Here is a 17,695-nt window from a genome sequence, read left to right as displayed (position 1 = left end):
TGGTAACTAAAAGCGAATTGAAATACCGGTTCAGCTAACCATCAGTTTGGCTCGTCGATTTTTTTGGTTTTTTATATTTATAATATATTATTAAAATATAAATATATAATAAAAAATTAGAAATATATATAATATTGTATTTTAAATAATAAATATTATATTATATATTATAAATACATTTATATATAATGTATATTTATTAATTTATAAAATATCGAAAGTGTAAAATATATAATAATAGAAATATATGTGTATAGGTCGATTCAGTTAATTGTCGATTTTCTATATTGCTTAACCAAAACTGAATCGATACTTTTGATTTTTAAAAATACCAAACCGATCAGTTCAATTAACTAAATTTTCAATTTGGTTTTACGGTTTTTCTTGCTCACCCTAATTGTTGTAGGATAGCACTCAACGACTTCACCTCATAGCTTATTCCTTATCTATGAAATAGCAGAATAAATAAATGTGTGAGGGGAAAAAAGAAAGGGGTTATACGAAAAAAAAAATGTGATTTCAATTTTCCTATAACTATAAATGCCTAAAAACTTTTTTCATTAATTTTCCCTGGTTCTAAAGTTTTTATTAGTTATGAATAAAAATAAGAAAGGGTTAATTTATACCTTTTACGAGGAATGAAGCTTACTCTTTTAGGATTTATATGCTGTTCAGAACTTAAATACATAAATGGTTAATTAAATAAAATAAATATAAATAGCAAAAAAATTATATTTTTTTAGTTTTATAGAAAGTACAAAGACAAATAACTAGTTAATTTTGGTGAAATTCTAAATAATTATAGCAATCAATAGATTTTTTTGAGAGGGGAGAGGTATCATATGCTACACTATGGCCAATCCATCCCTAATGGCAACAAATTTGATCATAGACTAGGCAATCTATCACAAGTGGAACACTTGCATGTAGGGATGGACACGAGTCAAGCTTTTCACGAGCCATTCGAGCTCGGCTCGGCTCGGCTCAAATCGAGCTTCGAGTTGAATTCGAGCTTTATACCATATTGATATAGTAATCGAGTCGAGTCCAAGTATTTTGAAGTTCGGCATAATTTATATTTTCATATATATATTATACCTTTTTTAAGAAATTTTATTTGTGAAACTATTTTATAATGATAATCCCTTATACACGGTACAATTTCAGAAACCAAAAACCCTTCGACCTAACCTAACCCTTCGAAAGTTCAATGCTCTTCTCATCTTTGTCCTCTTTCTCTTTGGCCTCTACTCTCTCGTCTCTCTTCTCCGACTCCGAGTCTCCTCTCAAGCTCTCAGTCTCGGCGGTCAAGCACTCAAGCTTTAGCCTCTCACCAGTCACCAGACTCACCACCACCATAGCTCCACCTCTCACCTCTCCTCTCCTCTCTATCCTCTCTGTTCTCTTGTCTCTCCTCTTCGAGTCTCCTCTCAACTTTCAAGCTCTCAGGCAGTCAGGCCTCAGCCTCTCACCGGTCACCACCACCACAGCTCTGCGTCTCGTCTCTCCTCTCCTCTCAGCTCTCAACTAAAGCTCGCAATCGCAGTCCAAAGACTCCAAACTCGCAAGTCGCAGGTCGCAGCCATAGCTCGTAGATCGCAGACTCTTAGCCATAGGCCGCAGCCTCTCCACTTATCCAACCTCTTGCAACACTCATAGACTCACAGTGAATTGGTACAAGGGCAAGGACATATTAGGTTTGCTTTCGTCTTCTTTAGTTCTTTTCATTCTGTTTTGCTTCTCAAAACAGAAATACAGTTCTAGAACATTTTTTTTGTTGATGTGGTGATTTCAATAACAAATAAATAAAAACATTATTGTTGTAGATAACCGCCTAAAACCATTCATTTTTGCAAACTTAGTTGTTTTGTAAGAAAAGAGGAAGAGATGAAAGAGTGATTACATAATTTATTTATTTTTTTTAAAAGTGTTATTTTTCCAAACAGTGTTTCATAAATCTCGAATTCGCTTGAGTTTGAGCTTGGTTAATTATCGAGCTCGAGCCGAATCAAGCTCGAACACATACATTCTGTACTCAAGCCAAACTTGAGCATCCATTTCTGATTCAAATCGAGCTCGAGCCTTGCAGTTTTCTACCGAACCGAGCTCGAATACTCAATTATTCGGCTCGGCATGGCTCGTGTCCTCCCCTACTTGCATGTTATGCACACAAATAGGCCTGTCATCAGATTGGATTCATCTAAATCTAAGTTCGATTTGACATGTTGTTGGATGCATCTGATTCTAATCTAAAATCCTTATGTGTAGGGAATCCGGGTTTGAATCTGATCAGATTTTTTGGATTTTAATCCAACTCCAACTAAAGCTACCTATTTCAGCAGTTGAATGGTCACAATTGCCAAATGTAATATCATTAAAACAAGATCTATAATCAGTAATTCTTACTCAAAAGTTTTGAAACGATTTTGTAATCTGTAAAATTTAATTTTTTATTTCAAAAATCTTGAAATAATCTATATTTTATTTAGAAGAAATGAAAACCTATAGTCAAGAAGAAAATGGTACATGAGAGCTCTATGGTCAAGAAGAGAACTTAGGCGAGAAAAAAATGACGGTGACGAGAAAAAAAATGGCAATGACAACTTGGTTGTTGTAGAGAGTGAGAGTTGAGAGAGGAGAGAACAACATCAACTTGGCAAATGGGAAGGTGAATTAGGTGACAGCAAGAGAGGATAGGTGAGAAGAAAATGTTGACTGTTGAAGTGTCGAGTGAGGGTTTAAGATTTTAGGACCGGCCGACTGGGGATTTGAGGAACAGATTTCCTCATTTACTCCTAAGAAATTTTATCTATTCCATTAATGAATAAAAGTATATAATATAAAATATATTTATATTTATAAACACATCGGACTCAGATTTTTATCGGATCAGATGGGGTGAATCCAAGCTCGATCTGATTTTTAATCAGATTCTACTTCCATCTGAACCCGATCCAATATGACATTTACCTCATACAAATTCAAGATTATCGGATCGGGTCACGGGTTTATAATGGGTCTATATACAAAACACTAACATGTCCACTCGTGATAGGTCACCCAACTAATTGTGTATGATTTTATCTTTGGTCAATCCAGTCCCATTAGTTGTTCTACCTCCGAAGGTAGAAGTTGAATATAAAGTGGGTTTGGTGGAGTTTGGGTTGACTCCATGATAGCACACCCCACACATGTCCCATAGCACATCCCAATTGTGCATTGGAATGTGTTGTAAGACACGTTCCCTCAAGAGCCAATCCTATTACAATGGTGGGCATAAGTTTCAATTAGATGCAAGAATTAGAATATTGATATTGGTGTATCTAAATATATCTGATTATATCGATACAAGAGTTTTTTTTTTTTAAATGTTCAGGCCTTAAATATATATGTGGGACCTTTTAATGTCTATAAAAAAAAAGTAAAAGAAAAAGGTATCAATTATATCAATAATTTGATACACACCGACACCCAGTTGAAGGTATTGGACATATCGATATGTTAAAAGATTTTGTCTCTCTATTATGAATAAAAATTTGGGAGTACAATTTTCTTAGAGAGAAATGGGAGAGTTCTCTTATAAACTGAAATTCCAATCTGATGATAAATAAACACATCATTCACCCATGCAAGGGCCTTTGTTAAATCCTACCCTGATGCGTTGCGTGGATATATGACCTTAAATAAAGAGATTCATGGTAGTCAATATTTAGAGTTTTATGGCTTTGGGAAATTTAGAGGTATAAACATAAACTACTGTTTGGTAGGAAAACATAAATCATCTCTACTTTTTTATATGAAAAAAATAAATTTCAATGATTTTTTTTTTCAATTCGGGGGTGTTCCATGAAAGTATATGTGATTTTATTTTTCAAAACAAAAAGCTGCCACATCTTTTCTTGCTGACATGGCAACTGTCAAAATCATACATATTGGCAAACACCCCCTTAATGGGTGTCAACTCCATGTTTTGTTCCATATGAAACTTCTTTACCTCTTTCCTTTGTCAATAAAAGAAATCAAATAAAAAAATATAAAAATTCGACCAGATTTTAACTATTATTTTTTATTTATCAAGCAGAGAAAACATATTTATTTGGCAGAAAAATGCATATTAAGATAACATATTTTTTTTCCTTTTTACATTTTCATGTAGTCAATTGGGGTGTGAACGGATCGAATTTGAACCGAATCAGGCAATATCCAAATTCGAATCCAATTAGAAAATCCAATATCCGATGGATATTGAAAAGTAATATTCGAATTCTATTCAAATTTGACCAATTGATTATTTTAGGTAATTAATAAATATATAAAATAAATATTTTATTTATATGAAGTATATAATCATATAAATTATTTACATAACTTAATTATTTTATATAAATTATACAAAATTTTTAAATATTTTATATATTATATGCAAGAATTAAATAATCGGTTGAATTTAGATATTTATTGAATCGAATTAGGTCATATTCGAATTTGAATCCGATTAACTATTTGATATGAATAGGATATCCAAATTCGACCAATTAGATATTTGAATTATCCGAATTCGATTCGATTATGCCGAATCTCAAATTTGAAATCAAATTTTTGAATACCATTGACACTCCAATATCCAATCCCATATAATTGAGACAGAGGCTTATATGACAATGATTATGATGATAATCTTATTTTAACTTCTTTATCAATTACTTGGACAAATAAGAAAGTTGATACTTGTTAAAAATTGAAAGGTGGAGATGGGATTCAACTCGTGCATGTTATCTGAACCCGACGTATTTTATATAAGTTGAAAGAAAGTAATTTGGAACTACATATCCCGGATTGAAGATGAGATTGATGAAGTGGTGATAATAGCTTCAATTTCAATAACCTAATGAATAACCATTTTTCTTTAGGCTACTCACCTTGCATTGTTGTCAAGGTTCAAAATATCTAGTGGTGTGTATCATATAATACTATCGATTTTTGAATTCATCAATATGCAAAATAGTAGATACTATGAATTAGGATATCTGACCACTTTTGAAGGTCCAGGAGATCTCTTGACTCAATTTTTGAAATTAAAAATAACAATAACAATAATAACAACAATAATATAATCAGGGGCTGAGCCAGGGGAGCCATGGCTCCCTCTATAGTTCAGAAAATCTCCACTATAATACAGCTTTCTATGTAAATTTTCCCCTCCCCCCATTCTCCACCTCAATGGTTGGCCCCTATGGGTCCATCCATACTTCATTTAGGTTTTGGCCCCCCTTATAAAAATTTCCTGGCTCCACCCCTTAATATAAGAGTATAACCCCTTTAAATTGCACAATACAAAATTTTTTATATTGTGATTGGGATGTGTTTCCCTCCCTTGGGATATTTCAGGAGGCCGGCCCGGCACGGCCCACTTCGAGCCTACATGAGCTCGTGCTATGCTGTGTCGTAGGCCGAGCTATAGACCAGGCTAAGCCATGAAAGGTATATTTTTTAAAAATTTGAAAAAGTAATAAAAGATTTAAAATAAATTAATAAAATAGACAAAAAATAAAAAAGTCTTAAAGTTATTTTATATGAATTTTGATGTATACAATATACAATAATAAAATGAAATAGTATAATAAAATTGAAAACAAAGTTATATATATATATATATATCATCAACATCTCCTGCAAAATCAGTATCAATATATCCTATCAGTTCTAACTTATCACAATAATAGTTTAGTTTAATACTTTTAGTTCCTTGGAGATATCTAAAGATTCATTTTATTGCATTCCAATGACATTTTCCTGGGTTACTTTGGAATTTACTAACCAAGCTAACAACAAAACTTAAGTCAGGCCGAGTACAGAGCATGGCATACATAAGACTGCCTACAGCTTGAGCATAGGGTTTCTTAGCCATTTCTTCCTTTTCTTGTTCATTTTTTGGGCACATATCTTTTGCTAGTTTTGTTCCCATTATTAATGGAGTGTCAACCAGTTTGCATTCATCCATTCTAAATTTCTTAAGCATTGAATCTATGTATCTTTCTTGTGATAGGGTCAAAGTTCTTGTTTTTCTATCTCTCTATTTTTATTCCAAGAATAAATGAAGCATCACCTAAGTCTCTCTATTTTTAAAGATTCTTTTTATTGCATTCCAATAAGATTTTCCTGGGTTATTTTGGAATCTACTAACCAAGTAAACAACAAAAACTTAAGTCAGGCCAAGTAAAGAGCATGCCATACATAAGGCTGCCTACAGCTTGAGCATAAGGTTTCTTAGCCATTTCTTCTTTTTCTTGTTCATTTGTTGGGCACATATCTTTTGTTAGTTTTGTTCCCATTAGTATTGGAGTGTCAATCTATTTGCATTCTTCCATTCTAAATCTCTTAAGCATAGAATCTATGTATCTTTTTTGTGATAGGGTCAAAGTTCTTGTTTTTCTATCTCTCTATTTTTATTTCAAGACTAAGTCTTTCATTTCAAATTGAGAGTTTAACCAATTCTTTGTCTTTTCTATTAAATTCATATCATTTCCAGCAATCAAGATATCATCCACATAGAAAGACTACAACACAATGGAACTCCCTCTATTTAGGACATAAACACAGTGATCAAAGGTATTTGGAACAAAACCAAGTTTTATGATTGTATTATGAAAAGTATAATACCACATACGAGGAGATTGTTTTAATCCATACAAGGACCTTTTTAATTTATATAGATTTCCTTCTTGTCCCTTTATTAAATATCCTTCTGGTTGTTGCATATAAATTTCTTCATTAAGTTCTCCATTTAAAAATGCAGTTTTTACATCCAATCCTGTTATCGAAACCTTTGACACACAACGTTATAAAACTTTTCTATTGGAGAGAGCTTATCCAATCCGAGAATAAAAGCAACCACTTGGAACTGTTTGGCCTCTTTGATCAAGGGACAAGTGTCCTACATGGTAGGATTATTTGCCCACAATCTATCAACTATCCTGCCAAACTTTGACCACAGCAAACAAGCAATATGCTGACATGGCACTAGTTTGTTTAACTTGCAAAGTAACAAAAAATAACAATAGATAGGAGACAAGATTATTTACCCATTGGTGTAGGCTATGCCATCGGCCGTAGGATTTATCCATACACCAAAGTTATACTAAATCGAGGGCATTTGGCCACTTAGATCAACATAATCAGCTTTTGAAGCAACAGCTTCTCTAAGTTGAACACCTGCGTAGCAGATAAACAGGTTGGCACCTCCTGGCCTACGAGCCTGTATAATGCAATGTAGAAAGAGGAATATCATATTGGCCCCAAAAGTTTCTCAAGTAAAATAAAATAACAAAGAAATAAAATTATAAGACACTATAAACAAAGGAATTTTCGCCAATGAACTGATAAAATGTTTCCATTAATCTACAAACTACATATCTAATCATTGTGATTTTGCATTGTAAACATCTAAACTAAGTACTATAGAATCCAGATCAATGACCATATACAATATGTTTTCAACACAGCCTGCTACATTTACATCTGCAAGTTAACAAAGGAGATTGTTTATTATACACATCCAATGATATTAAATTCATAATTATAAGTGAATTACTTGAGCGTCAAGTCAAAATCAAAGAGAAAACATCTTTAGTTCGTCACTCTACTTGCAGCTAGAATTTAGGTGTCAGAACTTGCTTAATTGGCTCAATGCTGGTGTCATTAGAAAGCTTATTCAGCCATCCATCAAACTTGTCCAAGATCATGCAATTTGTACATGAATCGAGCAAGTTATGGCTGATTTCAGACATCTGCCAAAATCTGTTCAAGTTTGTGTAATGTTGAATTTATTCTGATATGTAATTGTTGTAGGAGTTGTTTCCTTGTTAGAAATTCATATCAAAATTTTAATTGGTTTAAAAGTCAATTTTAGAAGCTTTTTAGGAGTTCTAGTAAGTTTTGAAGACAGTACAACTATAGCCTATAGGTATAAGTTGGAGAGCAATTAGGAGTTGTTAAATCAGAGAAATGATTCTGTATAGGGTCCATATATTTGCTTTGAAATAGGAGGATAAGAATTGACAAGAATTAGAATACAATTTTGCCTTTGGTTTAATTTTCTTTTGCCTCGATGCCAAAATTTTCTCGATGGTTTTGATTTCTTTAAGAAGCTATTAGGTGTTTATTCCTAATAGCTGCTCTAGGTCTTAACTCCTAGAGAAGCCTAGGTGCTCATTAGCAAGTGTTTTTCTTCTCTTTTTTTCGTATTTTGCAGGTCCATCCTATCTCAGTTTGGTATCAAAGCCAAGACCTGCATCATAACTGTTCCAAAATAGTTGTGAAGATGATGATGAAGTTTGGGTATATTTTCTTACCTCAAGGCCAGTTGCTCCATCCCCAATCATGACTAAGCTCTTGTATCCATGGACCTAAAAATTCAACATAATCAGAAAGAATTTAAAGTTGCAAACACCTTAACCAATATCTAATTGCATATCTCCAAGACTGACCTTTCTTATATGTTGAACTGCAGTTGCTTTCCCACCACTCCTTGAAGTAAACTCATTCCTGTCAAACCCAAGGAACTCTCCAGAACTTCTAAATAGTAGTTGATTGGTAAAAATGTTTTCACATGGAATCCCAAGAAGTGATGCAACAGCTTCAAAGAAAAATATTCTAGTTATTAATTTCAAAATAAATTCAGTTTCCAAAATATCTGCATGTTGAAATATGAACAACAACACCTTCAGATCAAACAAAACAGTACAGATCTCTTGTAGGTCTCAGCAATGGAAAATATTAGAAACCAGAAATTTGCTCCTAGGAGTTGCAAAAAGCTGTAAAGTCATGGATCCAAGCTACCCAATTGATGGTTTTAAAGTGTAATTAGACAATTCTATGAAGGATTTTTTTATTGATATATGTTTAGACTTTTCAAGTATGAGAATGCAACTAACTTTTTTCCTTTCCATGCTTAAACAATATTTTTCCTCCTGAATAAGCAATTATTCTATTTATTGTTTGTGACTTTCTCATCCATTATCAGTATACAGATCCCACATGGCCATGTATGATCGGTAAAAGTAAAAGTTTCCAGGAATTTGAAGGAACAGGGTATCATAATTTGAGAGGATAATGACCTTTTTTTTTTTAATTCAATATGTGTGTGTGTGTGTGAATGACCATGTGCAAGCCAGAAAGGAATAGTGCTATAATTACAATACTATCAAAATTGTCCATGGAATAATTAAGACCATGCAATGTTTTGGCATTTCAATAATGTATATTTCAGTGCACAAGACCATAAAAAAATCCACCTAGAACAGTTCACTAGATGGCTGAAACTTTTAAACAAGCTAATAATACAAAACTTCAGGCTTTGTGCACAGTATTTGATAACAGTACATGGTAAGAACATCTTCCAGGTTCAGTTTCTTCAGATTCAAAGTTAAATAATTAAATTGATCACATGGCAGTTTCCTTAGAGTTAATGTTAAAATAATCACCTAGAAATAAGAGGCCTTTTCTATGGTCAAGGGTCACACTAGAGAAAGGTCATCTAGTAGAGAAAAGATCCTCTTTAAAGTTAAAGAGCATACTTGGTTGGCGAAACCCTCCAGAGATCAGGTATACATCAGTGTTATTGGCCTTCAGCTTCTTGATCAACTCATCTATGCCTGGAAAATCCTAAAAATTACAATAAACTAATTCCAAGTTACATTGACTAGAATGTACTTGACATGGGAGGGAAAAAATAGACAGGTCATTGAGGAAAGTAAACACATTGACTGCCAAAAAAAAAAAAAAAGTAAGGCTACTCAGAGAAAAAAAAATGGTTGTAATGTCTTACTTACCATGTTAATGCAAATTCCAAACAACATAAGATGGATGGTTTCTAGAACAAGGTACTTAAACAAGCATGAAATTAGAACTCCACCAAGCCACAAACCAAGAATTAAGATTTGTTAGGCAGATGGAGGAGAAAGGGATGGCTGTCTATTGTCTACAAGAAATTTCTTACTGGTTGATCATCAGACTAAATTCTCTATAATTTGGTAAAGCATTAACAGATTGTACTGTTTAACTACTTCTAATTGTATGGACAATATTAAACTATTAGAAAAAAAAAAACTTGTAAGGAGAAATAGCAATTCTCATATTCCATCAAGGAAAAAGAAAAGTTGCAAGACATGATGTGGTTCCTTAAGCTTTCATTTCATTCTATAGATAAGATCTAAAAGGAACCTCATGAAGTTAGACATGTCATAACTGAGAAATCAGAACTCTAATATCCTTCAAATGGGAAAGCCAAAGAAGGGCCAGATCTTTGAACACTAAAGAGGCAAGAAGAAGGCTAATACAATGTAGATGTGCAAGCAAGGATAGCAGCAACCTCAAGCCATTGTAATTCAGCATTTGCCATAGAAGAATTCGTCCTTCTAAAAATGAAGTAACAAATACTCCAGATATTGAAAGCAATACAAATGAAAGAAGGGGCTCACACCTGAGAGGTTTTCTTTTCAAGGAAATCCTGTAGATGGGACAAAGAAGGGTTTAACAGAGATAATCTAGCAGCAAGAGCATCCTCAAAAGGAACAGAACCATTCATTACCCTGGAAACTCCTCAAACAAAAAGAAAATGAATGTCAAAATTCTTCAGCTTTTCCATCTAAATTCTGCCAGTTCATCTGCCACTCTGCCACAGCTTTTTTCACACCATCCTAGTTTTTTCACACCATCTAAAAAGTTTTGGTGTGAAAAAACTAGGATGACGTGAAACCTGGCAGTCCACTCTGCCACAGCTTTTCCAGCTCCACAAAATTCTGCAAGTTCATCAATGCCCTCATCCAGGCAGACAGTACTATCCACGTCAAAGCAGACTGCATTGGCATTCTTCCAGGTGTCAAGAACATCTGTCAGCACACACAATCCATGACATTAACTCTCAAAGGATCATTATTTAGATTGGCATTCAAAACCCACTTGAACAATTAACTATTGGGCCTCTTAGGCCGCAGCATCAACGCCAAACTCCACTTTAGTGATTTTTCATTGATTAGCTAAGTCGAATCCACAAATCCATAGGCCCTTCAGGGCTCCTAGCCATCCTCACAAACATTGATATAGATCAACAATAAAGCAAAGACTTGCCGAATTTTTCCAATGCAACCTTTAGATGGCACAGTGTTGTCGAAGCCAGCAGGAGCGGCGGACTCCAACGGTTGTTGAATTGAAGCAGAAACTGAGTTGAAGCTTTTGGATTGGTTTATCATCTGAAGAGGGTTCTTATACAAACTTTTTGCTAAACGGAGGGTATTCAAAGAAGAAAAAGCATACTGTTGATGACTAATGCGAGGACAAACCGGAGTCAGGCGCGCACTAATCAACCCTTCCATCAGATTATCTGCTTCTCAATAAATTAAAGAACATGTCCCTCGTAAACATTCCACCGAACATATAAATGAATCAAATTGAGCCAATAAATCCATCAATGTAGTTCTTGGAGGTAAAAACAAACACAGTGGCAAAGGTAACATAATCGCCAGCAACCAATATGTATTGATCATTATACAGAACTTGTAGAGAAATTTAAGAGAGAACCCAAAAACCATCCAAGAAAAAGAAAGCATTTGAAGAAAACATTCCAAATAAACGCAAAAAAAAAAATTGTACTTTTTTTCAAAAATTTCCCGCGAATACCTATCCCTGCTTCGTTCTTCAGTCAGATCTCTGCCTCGAAGCCCGAGAGAGCCCAGCTGGTTTTCCGGTTGAGAAAAACCTGAGTTGGGTTAAGGTGATGGAATGGAGTAGTTCCCAATTTCCCATAGATCACAGGTATATCCCACATTCCAAATGCAATAGTTGGATTGAAATATTGGCCTCGTGATTTGGACCTGTAACTGAACAAGAATGTTACGGCCTACGGGTAACAATTTTAGAGGGCATCCTCACACTTATCACTGCATTTCCGAGACCCAAGTAAGTTTGGTGATGTGTCTTCTCATGCTCCAGAAACGATAAAGACAGTTAAAAGGGTTTGGTGATCAATTATAAATATACCGTTTTTTTTTCTCCTTCAAAAGGAGCTGGAGCTAAACTGAGCAAGAAGTTTGGTGAGACGATACCAGTGCATACGTTCCACCAATTCCATAAGCTTGTTCTTATATTTCAAAAGGTTGATTAGATTGAGAGAGTTACTATATATCACAATATATGATAGAAAGTTGTTTGAAGCTGCTTCAAGACCTGCCGTTAGAGCTTTCACTTTATCATCATAACTGGACGCGGCCCAGCACGGTGCACCTTCAGCAATGGTCCCTCCTGTTCGAGTTTGATGATGAATGTTCTTCCTGCACGGCCTGTTGCAGGATCAAAAGAGCCGACAATCCGTAAGCTATGATAATGCAATGATGCAGCAGAAGACCCTGAGGGTGCAATCTGTGCTAGACGGACTTAAGGTACTGTGTTGCCTTGTCGATTAAGGCTTGCCAGATCAAGAAGTATGATAGAACACATCCATTTCCAAATTGTGTGAGAGTAGTTTCTTTGCCTGTTTCTACCTTCAAAGAATGATCAGCCAACCTGAAATGATAATGTGAATGGGCTGTCGAGTAATCCTATCTCCATCTGGATTTAGACTACCTTCGGTTGCCAGATCAAGCTTGTTTCTTTGTCTGTTTCGTTGGCATGATTGTCAAAATTCCCTCTTTGATCGGTGCTCCGACACTAAAGCTCAAGGACAGATACAACCTTCCAGTGACAGCGGAAGGTTTGTATCAAAAAAGATTCTTATAAAAAGCATGGAATCTGAATCTACAGTCGGCAGCACCGTTGTTGTATATACATTCATCAATTCATGGACGAAATCCGAATTCTAAGGATTGCGTCTTGGAGGAAGCTGGTCCAACATCTGCTACAAACAATATTACTCTTGATTGGTTCAATCCCTCACCCAAAACAAGCAAGTATAACAGTTGCTGCTACACGGAAATCAGAAATAAACACATCACTTGTTGATATACCTTGATAACAACTGTTAATGGTTAGGCCATTTTTTTTATTTTTTCCATTCGAACCAAATGGTCAAACAACTGTGTGACTGACACTGAAACCGGTGGCCAAAGCAGTTTTATTTTCAGGTCTATTTGAAAAACCGTCTGGACTAGACCAGGAAAATAACAAGATTCGTTGGAATAAAATTTTGTTAAATTGATTCGTTATTTGAAGTTTTGAACTTATTTCAACAACATTTTTCGTTAAATCACATAAATGATTATAAGTAAAAATTAAGAAAAACTGTTATATGGTATCTGCATGGTTTTGAAAATCAGACCGGATCACAGTTAGACCAGTTGACCCGGGAATCGGTCAGGTAACTTCTTCTATTTCACCCTAAAATTGCTTTTGGGCCAAAAACCATGAATTTGATCAGTGACCCGTTGACCCAAGCAGTTGAACCGTCAACCTGGTGACCTGAACAATGTTTTTGTCCTTTATTTATTTCTTTCTTTTAAATCAGAATGCCCCGTCCGTTCAAACCAAACAGTCAGACCATTCAACCCGAAAACCGTTCCATGTCTGATCCGGTTTTTAAAACCTCGGTTATCTGTATTTGCCCAAGAATGAAGCACCAAATCGTTGATTGGATGGCTTGATAATTGGAGCCTTCAACTACACTCGTCCATAGAGTGGAAACTGGAAAGTTAAAACATGAGATCAAGAACAAAAAAAAAAGAGCTAATTTTATCATAATACTAGATATACTCGAGAACAGAACCCAATCACAATCCATCCGGTTTCAGGGTAGGCCGTTGATGTACCCATCCCTGCTAGAAATGTTCGAGGTTAAAAATAATATGGCAGAACTGAGGTGAGGGGATGTTTGGTATGGACTATGGAGGCGTGATCTCGTCTTGCTTGCTGGGAGAGAGGAAGCCTCCGGACCGCCCTTTCCAGCCAGATAGCGAGAGATCACTCAGCAATGATACCGCCGGCCGGGAATGAGTACCTCTATCCCTTACGGGAATCGAACCCGTGTCTTCGACATGAAAAGACGATGTCCTAACCACTGGACGGAAGGTCTCATTTTCAATTCCTTGTATGATTATACATCTCCATATCAATCACCTATCCCTTGTGATTTCGTGCATTGTGCTGTATTTCCTGTGCATTTGTCTTTTTTTGTTTATTGTGTTCATACCTTGTCCCCTGTATATCATGTTTGTGCATTGCCCAACCGTATATTGATTATCCATTATTCTTTATAAAAGATCATTTGTTTTGTGCATTCGAAGTTCTTTGTTGTTAAAATACAGATGTAGTTACTAGAGGAGAGCTAACAACAAGAATATTCATTCATGAGGAGACAAAATATACAAGCAAGATGCTTGAGAGACAAGGAGAATGACCGTAAAAAAGGGGAAGCGAGTGTCGGTACTCAGGGGCACGCTTTGAAAAATTCCCTTTCTTGTAGCTTTGGCTACTGAACTTATGAAAAGAGGACTGAGCCTTAAGCCGCAGAGAGAACTCTTTGTTCCGTCCTTCGAGTTGTAGGGCGTAGGGAGTAGGCGAGTCAGTCTAGTCCTTGAGTAGAGCTGGTTAAAGTCGGAAACACGTTCGGCTCAAGCGTCTTAGGGAAATCAATCTTGTCGCTAGTGAAGTTACGGGTGCCAGTACTCTTGGTCTCGTCGTAGAAAGTATTTTTTGCTTTCTAGTCGTAGTCCTCACACGAATAAAACGTGTTTGGTTAGACATTTAGACTGTTTGAAGTTACATTGGCCGTGCCTCACAAGTCACAACGCAACAGCTTAAATATCAAATGGATGTTTCCTCCAACAGCTATTAGTTATTGGAGCTGTTGCATTTCAAATTATGTGGTTTTTACCTGGCTTATTATATGGCAGTGAGGGGTGCAAATGGATCGGATCCTGATCCGGTCCTATTTGATCGAATTCGGATCACCCCTATTCGATACGAGAAGATTCAATCCGATGTGTTATATATTTATAAATATAAATACATATATATGTTATTTGTTTATTTATAAATATATTGTTTATATTGTATTTTTATAAATTTGTATATATAAAAACATGTATATATATGATAAAAATAATTAAAAAATATTTGTATTTTTTTTATTTAAATTGATATATTTTATTTTTTCTTTTAATAATATATTATTTTTTAAAGAAAACAAGTCAGATCAAATCAGATCCGAAGATCCGATAGGATTCGAATTTAAATCGAGTCCTATCAAATTCAATTAGATCTTCGAATCGAATTGGATCCAACATGAACAATGTCGGATTGAATTCGAATATACCCAAATGGATCGGATTTACATCCCTAGGTTATAATGTGATTCAAGTAGAAATTTTCCTACAACACATACCAAAATGCTTTAGGACAAAACGGACACACGACGCATATATAGTATGTAATTTATCTATTTCATCCTCAATCGTATCACATCTCACCACGATACCAACACCCACCAAGCAAGTTGCCATCTAGTCGGTTTGTAAGGTTTCTAGCTGGTCGTAACGAAGTCTTGGGGTCAAATCCTACCTGCACTAGGGTTGGGGGTTATGTGTTTGGGGGATGGGCTCCCCCTACGGGTTGTGTAGCCCATGGAGCAGGAAAAAAAAAGAAAAACTATTAGGTCTTATGTTTTTCAACCTAATTTTATGAATTTTAAAATTAATTCTTTTAATTATTAATAAAATTTAGGGTAAATTATAAAGACCCCCTTATACTATGAGGTTTGTGACAAAGACCCCCCTGTACTATGACCGTCAGACAAAGACCTCCTTCTGTTAGATTTCTGTTGAAATCCACCATTGCAATATTTTTTAATCTCCATACTACCCTTGTAATAAGGAATAAGAGCAAGAACACTGTTGCTAGCAATGCCGAACCTTGGTTCAAAGATCCATGCATTTTGAGCTCGTTGGTATACATACAAGTGATTTCCGCAATGAAAGCTTGAGATATAAACTCGAAAATCATTGAGAGCTCTCTGCTATCCTACGCAAAGAAATCAATTCTAGGTCTGTCACGTTCCAACAGGAAACCATCCTTGGCATCCATTATTTCTGATAATTATGAATCTACCCCAGGAAAGGAGCTCGAGGTCATGCTTGGGATCATCTTCATCTACTATGACGGGGTTTCTGTTTAGGTTATTAAGGATGATGAACATATTAAATGCCTCAGACGATTGTCGAGCTTCTTTGGAGAGGAAGATAGCGTCGCAGCTAGATTAGGCGATGCTGAACAATTGTCCTTATTATAAGGGTAGTATGGGAATTAAAAAATATTGTAATGGCGGATTTCAACAGAAAGCTAATAAAAGGGTGTCTTTGTTTCACAGCCATAGTATAGGGGGGTCTTTGTCGCAAAACAAAGTACAGGGAGATCTTTGTCACAGACCCCATAGTACAGGGGGGTCTTTCTAATTTACCCTAAATTTTATATTGATTTACAATGAAAATCTTAATTTTTTCTTTTATTTCCCAAATCCCAACAATATACCGTGATAACTCACATTTCACATACTACTACAATATGCGCTTTCTGAGTTCATAACTTATTTAGGTTGTCTTTGGAACTGTTGCTGTTCTTGTATGAAACAATTTGGGTTGATCGATACAAATAGGCATAAAACTGCTCTTCGAGACTGTTTAAAGTTGAAACAAGTATACCTTCAAAAAAATATCAATAATTTGAAAGATCAATCTTGACCATCATACGTAATGTGAGAGCAGATCTATCTCACTAATTTGAGTCTTTGGTTTAATATAGGGTTGTAAGTCATGCCGGGTTAGGTCAGGTTGAGGCCAACCCTAGCCCAACCCTAAGTTTTAAACCCCCAACCCTAATTAAATTCCTTCAACCCTAACCCAACCCAAAGTCAACTTCGGGTTGGGTTGGGCTCGGGTTGGGCCCAACCCTACCTTCTTCCCATCCCTAAAAATCTTGTAGAACTTCTTAATCTTAGACCTTAACTCAACTTTCATTACATATATTAATCGTATGTTTTATTAGTATTTGTTTGTTGATGTTTTTATTGATCCTTTAAATACAAAATTCAAAAAAAAATGTTTGAAATGAATATAGTTTATTATGATGACTTATAATAGATCTTTTATGGGAATAAAGCTATGGGTGGCAAACAACAGAGAGGAAATAAAGAATAAAATATTCAAGAAACATAAAATATGTTATCAAGCTTTTAATATTTCCAATTAGGATTAAGTGAAGTGATTATCTTAAATGAAATAAATGATAGTATGTGGTAGTGGCTATACAACTATCATGCATCTAAACAACCCAACCCGAAAAAGTCAGGTTGGGTTGGGGCGGGTTGTCTAAGGGGTCAACCCTAACCCAACCCAAAATAAAGCCAGTTCTTAAATTTCAACCCTAACCTTAACCCGGGCATCAACCTGACCCAACCCAATCCAACTTTTTCGGGTTGGATTCGAGCTAGCCCGACCCAAATTGCAGCCTTAGTTTAATATTATTGATGCATTTGTAGGATTTCTTACCCATACATCTCTTAAAATTGATTTCCGATACTCTTTATGATGCCAAAACCATGAAAGTTTGAATGAATCTTGGTCATAAACCGGACCCACGAATTATAACCTTTCAATTGAAACACTAGAACACCCATAGGCCATAATAGCATTGTTTTTCTCGATAAAGGTGGACG

The 17,695-nt window shown here is 35.3% G+C and overlaps 1 protein-coding gene across 1 annotated transcript; it reads right to left on the bottom strand.

Annotated features, from left to right (window-relative positions):
* Nucleotides 1-6,531: 6,531 nt before the first annotated feature.
* On the bottom strand, nucleotides 6,532-12,928 carry LOC104598170 (phosphoserine phosphatase, chloroplastic-like). The gene is made up of 7 exons (XM_088903110.1): nucleotides 11,147-12,928; nucleotides 10,757-10,889; nucleotides 10,481-10,589; nucleotides 9,576-9,663; nucleotides 8,487-8,635; nucleotides 8,352-8,405; nucleotides 6,532-7,255 (listed from the first exon to the last, which is right to left on the bottom strand). The coding sequence occupies exons 1-7, from the start codon at nucleotides 11,370-11,372 to the stop codon at nucleotides 7,139-7,141; spliced, it is 876 nt and encodes a 291-aa protein (XP_088759236.1). The 5' UTR covers nucleotides 11,373-12,928; the 3' UTR covers nucleotides 6,532-7,138.
* Between the last annotated feature and the right edge of the window lie 4,767 nt (nucleotides 12,929-17,695).

This window comes from Nelumbo nucifera, chromosome 4 (genome assembly GCF_055504915.1).
Source record: "Nelumbo nucifera cultivar China Antique chromosome 4, China Antique-T2T, whole genome shotgun sequence".
Classification (NCBI taxonomy): domain Eukaryota; kingdom Viridiplantae; phylum Streptophyta; class Magnoliopsida; order Proteales; family Nelumbonaceae; genus Nelumbo; species Nelumbo nucifera.
The sequence above is the reverse complement of the archived record's forward strand: the minus strand, read 5'-3'. Positions and strand labels throughout refer to the sequence as shown.

Bases quoted from the DNA above. Each gene is read 5' to 3' on its own strand.
- LOC104598170 (XM_088903110.1), bottom strand. From the start codon at position 11,372: ATGGAAGGGTTGATTAGTGCGCGCCTGACTCCGGTTTGTCCTCGCATT. The intron at 10,590-10,756 runs GTTTCACGTCAT...AGGAGTTTCCAG, and splicing joins GTGGCAGAGTGGACTGCCAG to GGTAATGAATGGTTCTGTTC. The intron at 8,636-9,575 runs GTATGCTCTTTA...TTTTCTTTGAAG, and splicing joins TGGAGGGTTTCGCCAACCAA to CTGTTGCATCACTTCTTGGG.